The sequence below is a fragment of the Balaenoptera borealis genome (genome assembly GCF_965194805.1).
Source record: "Balaenoptera borealis genome assembly, chromosome: 15".
Classification (NCBI taxonomy): domain Eukaryota; kingdom Metazoa; phylum Chordata; class Mammalia; order Artiodactyla; family Balaenopteridae; genus Balaenoptera; species Balaenoptera borealis.
In genome coordinates, this window is record NC_138871.1 from 78,253,405 (window position 1) to 78,270,369 (window position 16,965).

At 40.8% G+C, this 16,965-nt stretch overlaps 1 protein-coding gene and 1 long non-coding RNA gene across 2 annotated transcripts in view; one reads left to right on the forward strand and one right to left on the reverse strand.

Moving 5' to 3' along the window:
* Positions 1–16,965, reverse strand: part of LOC309611705 — a 397,191-nt gene that overhangs the window by 362,755 nt on the left and 17,471 nt on the right. The gene's annotated exons all lie outside the window — the stretch shown is intronic.
* Positions 1,645–16,965, forward strand: part of LOC309611703 (cytosolic 5'-nucleotidase 1B-like) — a 35,665-nt gene continuing 20,344 nt past the window's right edge. The window contains exons 1-2 of the mRNA XM_082356471.1: positions 1,645–16,028; positions 16,356–16,538. Coding sequence (XP_082212597.1) covers positions 15,888–16,028; positions 16,356–16,538 — 324 coding nt within the window. The 5' untranslated portion in view covers positions 1,645–15,887. The remainder of the gene's footprint in view (positions 16,029–16,355; positions 16,539–16,965) is intronic.

The following is a 16,965-nucleotide window of genomic DNA, read 5'->3' on the forward strand; positions in this document are numbered from 1 at the left end:
AAAATGTTTTTTCTAAGTATTTCCACAAAAATCTAAAATAGATAAGAAACATTACAGGTATATTTTTTTCTTATTATGTATTTTCTAAATGTTCTACAAGGAGCGTATATTATTAATAAAATCAGGATAAGATTATTTGTTTCAATCTTCCCAGCATATCCAATCCATGGTTTACTAATGTATACTAATTTCATAAAAAAAGAATTTTATATTTAGGTATCACTCTTCTCATGAGTTAAACAAAAACAAACTTAAACCTGTATAGCATATTACCATATAGGGAACAAATGAAAATTCCTATCTGTGTGGATATCCCCATTATTTCCACAATATAAAACAGAAAATACATATTTTATCCTACTGCTGTAATTTACCTAAAAAATGGGGACAAATATCTAATATACTTATTGATTTTAGTGAAACTAATCCATGAACAAATAAATTAGTTTCTGTGAACAACAGCAATATCATCTTTTAATTATTCATGACTAGGGTTGCCAGATAAAATATAGTATGTTCAATCAAATTTGAATTTATGATAAACAATTTTTTATTCTAAGTATGTCCTTTGCAATATTTGAGAGGGTCCATGCAATATTTGGAACATACTTATATTAAGAAATCATTAACTGTTTATCTGAAATACAAATTTAATTGGCCACCCTGAATTTTTATTTGCTCAGTCTGGCAACCCTATTTATGATATCATTTCAGAAAGCCACATTCTCTGCTCTGAATATTCATTATTCTAGCTCCAGCAGGGGCTAAACAATTGAATTAACTGGAAAACAATTCATCAAGCTAAAACTAGAGCTTTCTAATTCAGAGGGAAACACTCCCCAAGGAGGACACTTGAAGAGATTCCAAGCTTGTGAATCTTGCTGTGTACGCCACTCGATAATTGCCTTTGCACACCTCTCTCTCTCCCCATCCCTGATGAACGGTCCCAGAAAAAACAAGAGCAGCAGGGAATCCAAGTGCCCTCATTTCCAAACGAATTCTAAGTGAAATATGTGGGAGCCCAGCAATCCTTCCCTGACTCTCAGAGCCACCCAGCCACACGGCTGAAGAGCACGACAGCTGCGGGAGGGAGCGTGGGGCTGCACCAGTGGTGGGTCCTCTCTGACGCACGGAAAGCAGGAAGCCAGGGATTGCCACTGGAATACCTGTTACCACGGGAAGAAACAAGGAAGAAGTTGTCTGGCTTCTTTCTTCTTATCCCTAAGATGCTTATCTCACATTATGATCACAGAAAGATGAAGGCTGGGCAAGGACAAGAAGGACACTTGGACAACTGGTGTCATTATCCTGCGGCTATTATCCAATGGCTATTATTCCATTGTTGTATGAACAATAAAGATATAGACCAAAAGATGCAGGATTCAAACCCCCAGGTTCGGGGTTTCCCTAGTGGCGCAGTGGTTAAGAATACGCCTGCCAATGCAGGGGACTCGGGCTCGAGCCCTGGTCCGGGAGGATCCCACATGCCGCGGAGCAACTAAGCCCGTGCGCCACAACTACTGAGCCTGCACTGTAGAGCCCACGAGCCACAACTACTGAACCCGCATGCCACAATTACTGAAGCCCGCGAGCCTACAGCCCGTGCTCTGCAACAAGAGAAGCCACCACAATGAGAAGCCCACGCACAGCAACGAAGAGTAGCCCCAGCTCGCCGCAACTAGAGAAAGCCCACGCACTGCAACAAAGACCCAACACAGCCAAAAATAAATAAATAAAATAAACAAATTTTTTGAAAAAAAAAACCAAACAAACCCTGGCTCACATTTAGGTGAGACCTCATCCTCCAGAAGATTTTGGTAGCCAGATGGCTCTCTGGATCCTTCATTAAGTACTGAGCTCAAGCCTCAAAAGATACCTACTCACTGTTTGGTGCAGTTGTGTAAAAGGAAGATCAGCAACAATACCGAAGTCTGAAAACCAGATCAGTGGGAATAAGAAGCAATCCAGCAGAGGGCCTCAAAAGAGGACATGTTCACTGTCTAACCTTTTAACCAGATGACCCACCATGCCAAAAAAGACTCGCAAGGGCAGGTCCAGGTTCCTCCCGGAATAACCTCCCCTCCCCCTGCAATTCATCAAGACACGCCCATCCCAGCAAAGAGGTTTTATAACCTAGTAGAGAAAGTGACAAGTAGATAGCATCAGGGTTAATGCCTGTGGTTCAATCACAAAAATGGCCCTAAGACTCAAGCTGATGAATTATACATTCATCACCCTGCAATCATACATTAACTCACCCTGCAATTGTCCTCTTCACCTGCCATGGTCCTGCACACACAAAGTGAGGATAAGCACCATTGTCCAACAGCTTGAAATCTATACGATTAGCCCAACGCTGACTGGATACAAACCGAAACAGAAATGATGCCTTTTGTATTCTAATTTTTGCAACTTAAATATCATTTGCTTTCAAAACTATTCCAGTATTTATTTTTTGTCTGCATTTTGCTGAAAAGCCAATGCTTTCCTGGTGTGCGGTGAGTGTATTTTCTTTTAGCCCCACCCTTTGCGACACTAAATACTTTAGTTATGTGTCACTTGCCTTAAGAGCCTGAGGAACCCTGCTTCTAGTCCTCTTCACCCAGCCTAGCTTCTCAATTGAAGTTTCCTTACCTACCTAGGCTGATTGTCTCCACATGTCCTGTGGCTGGAAGTTTTCATTCAGCCAGCCCTGTAGTATACACAAAGCAGCAGAGACCTGAAAGAAATGACTCCTAGTCATTAGGAATAAGTTCTATTCCCATTTTTCCAAGCTTTTTTTTAACTGATACTGGTAATGAAAGGCATCTGAAAATATTCCAAAAATTGAAATGCACTGTCTTCATCAACAAAATACTTCTGATAACTGTTTGCAAAGCGAGTCTGCTGTTAGAGAACCTAAAAGTCTGGGCTCTCCACTGACACAGGCATCCAACAGTGTGCTCCTTCCTCGCTGAATCCATGAGGGTGTGAAGTGGGAAAGAATTTTTAATACATCCTGGCTACCACTCTGTCTTATGAGAGGACAGCATCTAAACTAAGATGACTCTGTCAGGCTGCTTTCCCCTCACAGAAATAAAAACTGGGTTTATCTCCTGGGTATCTTCATCAGGAGAGTAAAACTCAATTGCTGTGCATCAAAAAGGACCACCTCGGGCTTCCCTGGTGGCACAGTGGTTGAGAATCTGCCTGCCAATGCAGGGGACACGGGTTCGAGCCCTGGTCTGGGAAGATCCCACATGCTGCGGAGCAACTAGGCCCGTGAACCACAATTACTGAGCCTGCGCGTCTGGAGCCTGTGCTCCACAACAAGAGAGGCCGCGACAGTGAGAGGCCCGCACACTGCGATGAAGAGTGGCCCCCACTTGCCACAACTGGAGAAAGCCCTCGCACAGAGACGAAGACCCAACACAGCCATAAATAATAAAAAAGACAAAAAGAAAAAAAAGGACCACCTCCCCACTTTGATACAATGTTGGGATGGGGAGTTGTCAAGAGGCAGAAAGTCTGGTTGAGTGCCAAGGCTTCTGTTTGCTAGAAGTACTATAAGGAACAGTGCATAAGGCCTGGTGTCAGCGCCAGCTTCCTCATCTATAACATAGGAATGAAACCCTGCCTCCTAGGCCTATTGTAGGAAATGAATGAGATAATTTGAGCAAAAATATTCTACAACATGGATGGACCTAGAGATTGTCACACTGAGTGAAGTAAGTCAGACAGAGAAAGACAAATATCATTTGATATCGCTTACATGTGGAATCTAAAAAACGGTACAAATGAACTTACCTACAAAACAGAAATAGAGGTACAGATGTAGAAAATAAACTTCTGGTTACCAGGGGGCAAGTGGGGGGGGGAGGGATAAATTGGAAGATTGGGATTGACATATACACACTACTATATATAAAATAGATAACTAATAAGGACCTACTATATAGCACAGGGAACTCTATTCAATACTCTGTAATGGCCTATATGGGAAAATAATCTTAAAAAGAGTGTATATATGTATACGTATAACTGCTTCACTTTGTTGTACACCTGAAACTAACACAACATGGTAAATCAACTATACGCCAATAAAAATTTTTTTAAATTCTACAAATTGTAACAACCCTGATAAAAGCAAGTTCATAGCATGTGAGTTGTAGCTACAGAGGAGAATGTCTCTAGAGGATTCCTCTCAAAGCACAGGCAGAAATCATGATTTGAAAATAATGCTTTTATTTTAATATATGTGTTTTAAACAATGTATATCTGCACCAAACAGATATGTAACCCTGGAAAAAAAAAATAGCATGCTGGTATTTTCAGTTTGTTTATTTTAGACCACTTACAGAATAGCACAGTTTTTCTCTCTCTCTAAAAGCCTTTCCTAATCAATAATGTGTTTAACCTCAACTTTAAGGAGGTATTTAAATTAGCACATGATTCTCAAGTTCTTTCTTCCCAGAGCAGTTCCACAGAGTAACTTTCTAAATATTGCTTTTGTCTGGGCCAAATCATCTTGCAATGCCAGAAATACATTACTGCAAAGTTGCATTATAAGACAGTGCCATCATAACAAAATGGTGAAAACCAGAGCAGTTTTTATTAATAACAGCAGAACCTAATTTCATGGGTTTTAATTTACCATTTTTATATTTTACAATGACATTATCCAGATATAAATTGTTATGATGAGAAGCTATTCACTAGGGACAGAAAAAAAAGTTAGAACTCTGCTTTTAAAATAAGACTTTGCATATATCAGTGAAGGACACACTAATAAAGATTGGTCTGGAACATTTCTCTTTATGACGATTGACTTATCAGCAATAGTTACTGCAGCAGAATTGGAAATTACATAATTGCCAGAAACTGTAGATATTTGACTTGGCAAGAACCCTAGGTTTATCTGATTTATTTTTGTAAGAATTGGGCCCCGTGGATATTTAGAAATGTTTAATGAAAGAACAGTAGAATATAAATGAAACAAGCAAAAATCCTCTTTTCAAAGGCTGAATTTAACTCCATCATCACTGTTGTGATAACACAAATAAACCAAAGACAAACCTTTGGTGATGGCGTTGGGGAAAATTAAAACATTATGAGCTACTAACATCTGGACATTTTCTCCCTCTTCAAAATCATTCTCGTCCATTCTCTGCCTACTATTTATCAGTGGGCACTGCATAATGTGACACCGAGCCTCGGAACATATGCACAGTAAAGAGAGAACAAAACCCGAAGGGCCACATTCATGTACGTTCTGACTTCTGTCTGCACTCAGGGAGGAGGCCATCCATTGTTGAGAAAAACAGAGAGACAGAGAGAGAGAAAGAGACAAGAGTTTTACTAACCCCAGATTCTGTTCTCCTGCCTTTGGACCTCCAATGCCTGGTATAAAGCTTGTTACAAAGCTGATTCTCAATAAGTGTTTTGTTGTTGAACTGAAGCAAATGAGAAAGATAGACTAAGAGAAAATAAAATAAAATAAAGCAGCTAGATATGGTAAGAAGAGACAGCCTGCAAAGATCTGGTTTCTATTCCTGGTTGCATCATCAACTGGCTTTATGATCTTAGGTTAAGTCCTTTCTTCTTTCTAGACCTTGGTTTCCTCATCTGTAAAATGAGTCCATTTTTCTTGATGGTATCTGAAATATCATCCACTCCATTAACCCCTAGTTCAGAAGGTTCCTATCAGAAGTGATGAGGGTGGGAACTAGACAATGATGGTGAGGATGGTACAGATTCAAGAGATGTTATGATGTTGATGCTGAAGAACTCAGTGCCCAAATGAATGGCAGGATGGCAGAGCTAGGAGAGGCTTTGCATAACTCTCGTGTTCCTGCTTAGGTAACAAGGCTCACAGGGGTAAGAAACATAGGACAGGGAAAAGATTTTGGAAGGAGTGGATAAGTCCAATTTTGGACATGTCAAGTTTTAGATGTCTGTGGGTCATCAGGCAGCACCGATACCTATGTTTTCTTAGAATAGTCTCAATAGTTGAGCTATTGAGTAGACTAATTAATTACTGAGAACATTTTGGCTGATAGTTGGAAAAACGCAAATGGGTACAATCTCATTCAAGCCCAAGATTAATGGAGATAGGATTGGGAGTCATTTTCAGGTCACAGAAATCACCTCTTCAAACCCTAGTCTGTCCTCTGATATAGAAAGTCTTTCCAACTGGGGACACAATGTCTTATATTCTTTTTTAATTAATCCAGGAAACATTTATTTCAACTCCTGTATGAGGCACTAGAGATGCAGAGATGATTAACTCATAGGCCCTGTCCCCCAAGGTTTGCACAGACTAATGGAAAGGAGAAATACGAGAACAAGAAAGTGTAAATCAGTGTGCTCAGTGCTTAGGGCAGAGGCTGCGGGGGGGGTGCCGTGGAAGGGACCACCGCACGACAACGGACATGTGATGGGAGGACACGGCTGGTTTTGAAGGATACTAAGGAGGTCAAGCCAAAAGGTGCTAATGAGTAACAGAATGTGACAAGGAGGAAGATGCAGGGTCTAGGATAAATCCAGGATTTTACCGGAGCTACTGGGAGGATAGTAGTGCCGTCCACAGAAATGGGAACATAGGCGTGGAAGCAAGCTTTGTTATTTTACCGGGGAGGAGAAAGTGGGCTGCCGAGGAGTCTAACCAGAAAAGGCTACCAATCTTGAAGTCAAACTTCAAAAGACTGAAAAATGTCATGAAAGTCAATTTGGCCCATATGCATCCCCAGAAACACAGAATCCAAGCTGGACTAGACTTGGAGTCTGAGCTGTGCCGCGCTGAGGGACATTCATTGCTGAACTACATTTTACAACAATATTGGGGGGAGGAACCTCTAGAAACAAGCTGCTTGTTCCTCAAATAGCAAACACACATATTTTCTCACCACCAACAGGGCTGTTGCCAGGAAATCACACAGACCCCAAATAAAAAACAGGCCAAAGGAAAACAAAGAGAAAAGACTCCTAGTCTCCTGTTCATGGGGCACTGAAGTTCAGGGCAAGGCCCTCCTTAGGTGGTCACAGGGTCCAGATAAAATCCTCCCCAGAGTCCCTGAAATTTGTTTTTGCAGGTGAATCAGGAGGCAGGGGACCTGGGATAAGGATGGTTACTGAGTGCCTGTTCTGTGCCAGCCATTGTGCTTCATCCTTCACATTTCTTGTTTCCTTTCTCTCTATGAGGTCAGTATTATTATCATTCCTATCTTACAAATGAGGAAACAGGCTGTGAGGTTAAGCAACTTGCAGAGACCCATAGGAAGTGGCAGCACTGATGCTCAAAGCCAAGCCTGCAGACCACGTTGCTTTTCTCCACAATATACTGTCTGTCCAAAGAGAGCTGCCTGAGAGCTCCTGATGCATGGAAGTGAAGCTCCAACCACTGCCACCTCCACACAGGAAATAGCTTAGTGGCAATGCAGGGGCAGCATAATGAGCACCAATATAGGTAGATGCCTCAACCCTCTCTTTCTTTTTTGTTGTCTTTTTTTTTTTTCTTATTTTAAAACAACCTAACAGAGAAAGCCCCTGAGCCCTCACAGCCCCTCTCAGATCATGGGTCCTCGGAGCAAGCTGATAACTGCCACCAGGTCCCAGGCTAGGAGGTATTTCCCTGCTTTGTTCTATTCAGGCTTGGCTCTGGAAAGCGGAAGCATCACAGCATCATACAGAACCAGACAGCTTAAAGGCAGCCTCTGTGAAATCCAGGACATGTCCTCCTTAACACACCGTAGCTCCAGGTGCAGCCGCTTATGTGCCATGAACATGAGGGTACGTACTGAAGTTCTACTTAGCACTTGCTCATCCGGCCGGCATGCAACAGGAAACTGAATAATTTCTGTTTCTTTGGATGAGGCATAGCAAGCTGATTGATGATGTGAGGGAGAGTGGGCTAAGGAGGGGAGTTCTACAAATGTTTCTTTTAGGTGAGCCATAGCAGGCGTGGGGAAAGAAAGGTGTGCATTGTAAGGGGTGGCAGGCCGTGTTTGGCTAATTAGGGTTTGGTTAATACTGGTGAGTGTCGAACATTCTTGCTAATGGCTGTTACTAATGGGAGAAATGGGATCATTTGTTAACTTTACTTACGAAAGTAAGTGTTGAAGGCAGGATGGAGAAAAAAAGGTGAACATGGACCATTTTGGCTAAGCCAAATGAGAAGTGGAAAAAACTCCTCATGATTTTCTTAAAAAGATCAAGACCCCGATTTCACACTGGCACCAAGTTCCCTTGCCTTTATGAGAAAGTGGTCACCAATTTCTACTTGGCCTGCCTGATTTTTAAGCCCTGTGGCCATCTTCTAATTGACCTTTTCTCCCTGTTCAAACATGCAGACTTTTTTTAAATGGAAGTTGTCTTGGAGGTGTGTGTTATTAAGAACTTACTGTGAACTGTGCTACGTGCTTTTACTTGTATGATTTCATTCAAGTTTTACAACAAAATTGTGAGACGTATATAAACATTTAATTCCTATTTTACAGATGAGAAGATTGAAGCTCAGAACACTAACCTACACAGCAATTAAGTAACACTTTTATTTTTGAAGGACTTATAGTTTAAAGAGCATCTTTAACTTTATGACTCCCCTCAGGATAACTTTTTAAAAATATTTTCTAAAGTACAAGTGTTTTACATTTTTTTTACTCTTTCCCAATCCATCAATCACATCCCATCACATTGTGCCACAGACAGAGTTCTCTGGCTCCCTGAATCCCTGGTATCTCCTGAGTCATGTGGACAATCAAGATGGACAGACTCAAGAAACGTGAACTTCAAAAACAACTTATTCTTCACTGGTGAATTCTGAATGGTATACTCTCCTCTCTGGAAAACCTTCCCAGAACTTGTACTTTGCAGTCTTGACCTATGTAAGCAGAACGCTGACATAACTGCCATCTGGGCAGGGCCTGGTATATGCACATTGGCCTCCAGTCAATATTTTGGACAAGGAATTTCCACTTACCAGCTTTTGGCAAGAGAACTGTGCATACATACCATAAACAGGATTGATATGAGAAGCTACTCCTTAATCAGGCTCTGAGACTTATAGAGACACAGTCTTGTTGGATAGGGCTCATATTTAGAAACTATGAAGACTTGTCTGATCTAATTATTTAGACAATTCAATTAACTGCATAGGGTTTCAGACTGACCTGCTGTTAAGCTGGGGATAGCAGAATGGGCCCCTGGAGAAGCTCCCTGAAGAGGAAGTGTGATTAAACAAACAAACAATCGTTTTAAGCTTTAGAGGCAGGTAGGACTGAGTTAGAAACTTGATTCTACCAACTGCCAATTTTGTGACTTTGGACAAGTTGCCTCACTCAGTTTGGTAGTTAAAAAGTAGTAAATAGTCTGAAATATGAAAAGTGTCGTATGATTAAAATCATGAGCTCTCATTGTCCATATTTTTTCACTCATAAAGATTTCAAACCATCCCTATGCATTTCAAAAGGGAAAAAGCAGTCACTGCAAGCCTTTGAGGGCCTAGGCTCTAGAACTCACACAATGTTACTTCCCAGCACCACATGAAATAAAGCAAGTCACAGGCAGGCCTGGATTCAAGGGGTGGGAAATCTCTACTTCCTGATGAGAGTGGCTGCAAAATACTGTGTATGACCCCGTCAGCCACAGAAACAGGAACTCTGGGCCAAGCACATTACAAGCATTACATATATATTCCTCCCTAAAAGACTCAAACTAGGTATCATAACACCCACCTTATAGAGATGAAAAACAAGGTGCAGAGATGTTAAGGGAGTTACCGTGATTAACTACGTGTTAGTAGCAGGGCTGGCTTTTAAATGCAGGTTTATTTGACTCAAAAGCCAACATTGATACCTGATATATTTTGAAGGCCAATCATGAGAGATGCCATTTCTACAGAAAGGAGCTAAGAAAGATAAATCACTTTATCCCCACATTTATTTTCAGTACTATTCCAAAAGAAACACTGTGAGCGCATAAACACTCTATGCAGGGGTCAAGGTGCTCCCAGGTCTGTTCCACACCTGCCTCAACAGTCACAGACTCTCAGAGGGCTACAGGCATATGTCCACCACTCCTCCAAAAATATCCAAACACATGAATCTAAGAGACTTAAGAATAAGCTCAGACACCTCTCCATCTATTAACTTTCCCAGCCCATACTCTCAAAAAATAGGAAATGTATCTAAATCAAGTGCCCGAAGAAACCCCAGTTAGCCTATATTCCTTGAGGTAGATGGTAGTGGTCAATAATTTCCAAGCCTGGGTTTTACTCATTTAGCTCTGTGTTTTGAAAGCTCACTAAGGTAAAGTCAGTTAAATGAGTGTGGTAGGCAAAATTCTAAGATCATGTCCCCACAAAAGACTCTTACCCTTAAATGATTCCCTCCCTTGTGAATATAGTGGGACATCACCCCCATGAGTAGGTTTTGTACATGGCAAAAGGGATTCTGTAGCTATAATTTAGCTTACTCATCAGCTGACTCCAGGTTAATTTAAAAGGAGATTTTTCCAAGTGGACATAACCTAATCATGTGATTTCTTCCAGAACAAAGCATTGCCTCTGTCTGTTAACAAAAGAGAAGGGCAGAGATTCAAAGCAGGAGAGGAATTCAACACAAGGGAGGTTCTCCGTTAATGAGAGGGAGGTCCTGGGGCAAGAATCTGAGAATGGCCTCTAGGAGCTGAGAGTAAACCTTGGCCAACATCCAGCAACTCGGACCTCAGTCCTACAGTCACAAGAGACTGGATTGTGCCAACAGCACGAATGGACTTGGAAGCAGATTCCTCCCCAGAGCTTCCAAGTAAGAGCCCATCCTGGTTTACACCTTGTTTTCAGCCTTAGGAGATCCTGAGCAGAGAACTCAGTTAAGCCCACCTAGACTTCTAGCCTGAGGAACTATAATATAATAAATACACTTGTTTTAAGCTGCTAAATGAATGGTGATCTGTTACAAAGACGTAGAAAACGAACACAGCAAGCCAATTCAAGTGACAGATGGGGACAAAAGGAAATCCTGACTCTTTCTCCTTTTCCACAACCCATTCTGTTGTCTCAGGAAAGGTGAAGCTGTGTTGACTAATATTAGGCCCAACATGCCCCAAACTATCCATTCTATGACATGGACGGTGTCCATTGCTAACTGTATTAAATTTTCCAAATTAGTCTTGATTGGAAATATCATTAGACCACATATTCTCATTTTCAATCTGACAGTCTAGTTATGCCATAATAGCATATCTACTTGGTAAGACATCGATGATAACATCACAGCAATGCTTTTTGCAAAATTCTTTGTTCATAATTCACTAAAACAAAATGATAATGAACATATCTATTACTGCTATGCACGTTATTATACTACCTATAGTCCTTACAGCCTTCCTGACAGGTAGATGTTACTATTCTAATTTTTTTTTTAATTTATTTATTATTTATTTTTGGCTGTGTTGGGTCTTCGTTTCTGTGCGAGGGCTTTCTCTAGTTGTGGCAAGCGGGGGCCACTCTTCATCGCGGTGCGCGGGCCTCTCACTATCGCGACCTCTCTTGTTGAGGAGCACAGGCTCCAGACGCGCAGGCTCAGCAATTGTGGCTCACGGGCCCAGTTGCTCCGCGGCATGTGGATCTTCCCAGACCAGGGCTCAAACCCGTGTCCCCTGCATTGGCAGGCAGATTCTCAACCACTGTGCCACCAGGGAAGCCCACTATTCCAATTTTGAGGGCAACAAAACTGAAATTTGAATGGAGTAAGTGATCCAAATACATTGATTAGCAGAGGCAGAATTTGAGTGAATGAGGTATCATTTATTGAGGCGACAAACACTGAGCAGAAAGCAGGTTTTAGGATTGAAATCAAGAGTTCTGATTTGGATATGCCAATTTGGAGATGCTACTGATCACCCAACTATATTTTTTAATGTACTAATCATTATGGACAGAAAAAGTTTGTACTAAGGAACTTGTACTTTAGCTAACGAAAGGAGATACTCGAGAAAATATTATTTATAATAGCAAAAACTTGGAGGTCCCCCAAGCATTCAATAGTAGGGAAATACACAAATTGTAGTGTACACACTCTAGAACATTGTGGAGTCATTAAATGTATGATTACTCAAACCAAGTGGACTGGGAGTTACACCACCAGCTCCCCTCGTTTTCAGGCCTTCAGACTCAGAGTAAACTACACCATTGGCTTTCCTGGTTCTCCAGCTTGCAGACAGTGTACTGTGGGACTTCTCAGCCTCCACGATCACATAAGCCAGTTCCCATAATAAATCTCCTCATATATATATATATATATATATCCTATTGGTTCTATTTCTCTGGAGCATGCTGACTAACACAGCTGCCTACATATATGTGTAGTTTTCCAGGCTCAATAACAGAGCTACGAATCAGAATATAATAAAGGAAAACAAATGAGAAAATCTGAAAGAAAAACAAATAATTTTTTACATCACCCTTAGCACTCAGAACAAAACAAGATATTTACACATTGATATATAAAATAATTTAAAACACTCATTAGGCTCATATTCTATTCTGGGTGGTATGCTATGGGAAAAGAACAATAATCAAGGAACTTATTGAATATATGGATGCAGAGTTACATAGAAGAGACATGGAAGGGACCAGAAGCAAAAGCAGATCTTAGGTATAGGCTAGAGGACTGGTCAAAAACCAAAGACTTTTCCAATCCCTCCTCTCTGCAAAATCCTCCTCCTGTGTTTTGCAGAATACAAGCTGAGACCCACAGCTTTTGTTCCTAACTGCTATTCTAATGCCTGCCCCTTCTCAGCCTGCCCTCCCTGTTCTGTCTGTGCCACTAAGACTATAGAGTTTAGGAAATGGGAAGAATCACCACACTGACATTTGATTGGTTATACATGGACATGAATAAGAAATATTTCTAAACTTCTGTTCCTACAACTAGATTGCAGTGTAGATTAAATCAGTTAAAGATTTTTTTCAATTTTAACTTTGTAGTATAGCTGTAGCAAAATTATCAGTAAAAGTAATAACTAATATTCGTTAATCACTTATGAATGCCAATCACTGTCTTAAATACTTTTATTTCAACCATCACAACTACCATTTGATGTTGATACCATCATTATTTCCATTTTCTAAATGAGGAAATTGACATTTAGGACAATTAAACAACTTGTCTGGGATCACAGTGAGACACGAGGGGGTGAAGGATTCAAACCCAAGCAGTCTAACCTGGAGCATATGTATTTAACTATCTAGAAGATCCTTTGGAGAACTTTGATTAAAGCTGTCAAAAACTTCTGATATTCAAACTAAGTCATCAACTCCCATGAAGAGAGGCCAGAAATCTGTCTCAGTCCATGATGGTTTGACAAAATCAGGCTGGCATGGCACATGTGTCTTACCTAAAATCAGAACCATAAGTGAAGAACCTTATTGGACGTTATAAACCAGAGTCAGGGACTGGATTTTACATATTCTTCTCTGTGTGTATATAAGAGGGACAGATTGTGTTTAAGAACGTTTAAAGATGGGGCAAACACCAGGAAAAACAGTGCAAATATCATTCTGCCACACTATGTTTAGCCACATTAAGTGCTTTGACTTAATAAATGGAAATGGCCTTCCCATTGTGAAAGAAACACCAAACACTAAAGCTAAACTCAAGTCTAAACTCTGTGTCTAGAACAAGATCTCAGCTGTTAAAAAGTCTCCAGATTTTCAGAAAGTTCTCCAAAATCTGTCAGGATAAACAATAATAAATGCTCGGGTCCACAAATGAGTTTGCCATTCATTTTGGCAGTACCAGAAAATGTACAGCCACAAATGGAATTGATACAATGAGTAACTTACTAATGTTAAAGAGATTTAAAAAGAAGGAAGCAGTAATACTGATATTGCTACCTATTAAACATTTGAACATTGTTTAGACATTGATTCCTAAAAACCCAGACAATGGTTATGAGTGGATGCACTCAAATAATACTATTTCTCTTTATTTTTTAAGTCACATATTCAGAGAGTCAGTTAGTTACTATGGAATCACATGTGATGTCATAAATTTGACATTCTAAATGCAAACCTAGACTGAGCAACAGAAACAACAGGAAATGGAGCTGGGGAGAGGAAAACCTGCATAACAACAAAAGAATTTCAATAGTTAAAGAAATGAGTCAAACATCTCTGAAACAGAAAAAGAAGGTCAGTGAATTGAATGTCCTAGAATCATGCCAAAGAACTGAGGAAGTGTAGATATCAGTCCATCATTTGCCTCTGGAAATGCTCTGCAGCAATCAAATTTCAGATGATGACCACACATAGAGACAAAAGGAGAAGTAAAGAACATGAAGAGTGGAGAAAAAGGAGATTAACTCATGTGGTGTAAGTCCATCCAATAAGTCAGCACTTATTGAGCAAATGCTCATATGTTAGTGGTAAGAGGCGAAAACACAGTTGCTATCTTTGAAGAATGCACAACCTAGTAGGAAAGAGAATACATAAAGTACAATTCAGTACTCAGTAAAAGTATGTACAAAAGACACAGGCAACACAGAGGAATGTTTAATACTGGGAACTTCTCCCAGGTCGTGCTGAGCTTGGTTCTGAAGAACACTGAAGGGAAAAGGAGGTTATAAGATATAAGGGTGGTACATAGACAAATACAAGTCATTTGGCAAAAATAGAACATAGAGATAGAGTGTAGAGTGGAGGGCACACAAGTTGGAGGTAGACAGGATACATCATGAGACTCCTGGTCTCTCTAACCAAGCGAATGAAGAGTGTATCCAGAAATGAAGCATAAGCAGATTTACATTTTATAAATATCACCCTAAATAAATGGGGTAGGTGGATCTAGAGGTTGAGAGGATTTAAGGCCATGGAATCCGGTCACAAGCTATATTCTAAGAATGCAGACCCATAACGATCTGAGGCCTGGAACAGGAATGGAGAAGAGGGACTAGATTTAAAATATCTTTTGGAGTAAGTGACAGGACTTCATGGTGATAGTGTTGAGGGGGTTGATGGAAAGATTTTAGGATTAGTTCTAGGATTATGCAGCTATGCCATTCTCTTCAGACATAGACTCAGTCATTCAACTAACATCCACGAGATTTTTCCTGGGTGCAAGGCACAGAGCCTAGAGATTAACAGACTGCCCCGAGCACTCTGGTCTATGCTAGAAGTTGAGCTCCTTAAACAGATAAATAACACTAATCTTGATTGCATTACAGCTACTGAATTGGCAGGAAACAATAGAAACACTGTTCCAATACAACAGTATTTCCTGCAGTTGAAAATGAAAACAAATATTTGAATAGATGTCCATGAAATAAGCCATTTTCTTATGCTCCCCTACATGGTCTTCCCTATTAGTTTGTTAATAAGAGAGCTCTTTTCACTCTTGATGCTATGAATAGTTAGAGAATATGAATAGAAGACATGCCTGTTGACTGATCTGTACAGGATTAAAGTCCTTGATTTAAAAAATCTATTATTGATGAGGCTCAGATCCACAGAAAATTGGGTTATGAATAAAACAAACAAGAGAAGTTTCAGTTCTACATGGCAAATGAAAAAGTTCCATAAGTAGCAACCTTCAGAGTAACAGAGAAAAAAAGTTGTTCTGTGTGAGTAGCTTCACATTTAAATCCAAGTCCTGCTGACCCCTGGGAAATTCTCCCACAGCATTTCCCATGTTACCATTTTGTAAATGATAAATGCTTCATGTCTCAAATCTATAAACCAACAAATTTCTATATTAAAAATCTGTTTGTATAGTTGTCTGATATGTGTTCTTTTTACTCATTCTTGTTAGAACAGAGGAAAAATAATATCTATAATTTATATTTTTGATAGTGCCAAAGAGACAAATTCTAACTTTCATTTATCCTTTGATTCCCCAAACCCAAGGTTTCTAATGCCCCGAGATGAAAAATTAATAAACATTCTTTGTTTCCATATTAAGAATGAGACTGGACCGAGGTACTCAAAAGACAGCCTAGAAGCAGACAAATCTAGAAAGGATTCTGAGAAATCAGGAGTTCGTCTGAGCACCCAGGTGAGCTGACCTCTTCAGAGTTGGTGAGAGAATTAAAGAGCCGACAGCATAATAAAAAAATATTAGCGGGCAGGAGAGTTTGGGGAGAAAAGACTGAGCTATCAAGGTTTGTATTAAGGGACACCTAACGTCCTCATGGCGAGGTTAAGAAAATACTAGAAGAAGCTGGCCCCTGCCTACCCATCCAGCACACATCCCAACGTTCATGCAGAATAAATGGCGTAGAAACCTCTGCTCAGCCTGTGGGAGGAGACTGGCCTTTGTTCAAATCAGGGAGGCAAGGGGAGTCCGGCCATCGCATTGACCACCTTCTGCACCATCTTTCAGATGAGGCGTGCGGTCATACGGCATCACTCGCTGAGATGCTGCCCCATGCGGGGTCACTCGTCGTGTAGACGCTGCCTTTGTGCAGCTGAGGGAAAAGTGCTTCTTGGCCCCTGCCGCACGATACGTATTTATATTCACATGTGCCTGTTGTGGGAGCAGGGCTGGCAGATCACCGTGATCAGGGTGAGCAGAGACTAAACTACTGACTTTGGAGGGGAGCCAGAGGCAATCTGGGTGAGGGGAAGGATACGGGGATGGAAACTTCCACTTGCCTCTCCATGGTCTCCTCCATCCTGTTCCTCCCAAAGGCAGTGCTAGAGGGCGCTATTCCCTCTTCTGCAGCTGCCTGGGAGTCCCGCTACAGCCTTGTTGAGGTACCAGCGGCCTTCATCTTTGTAATCTGGTCAAAAATGTTGGGTATGTCTTTTCAGCATCTGCTAACAAGCTTATCCTCAAGGGCGGAAGTGGGGAAAAGGGAGGAAAAATGCTCAACTCTACTAAGTTCCGCATAAGAGGAGTCACAGGTGAAAAACTATGAGATATCAGACTTGTTTCTTGGTTTTGGATGCTCTTCCAGGTAGATTCCCACTTTATTGCTCCTCACAGAAGT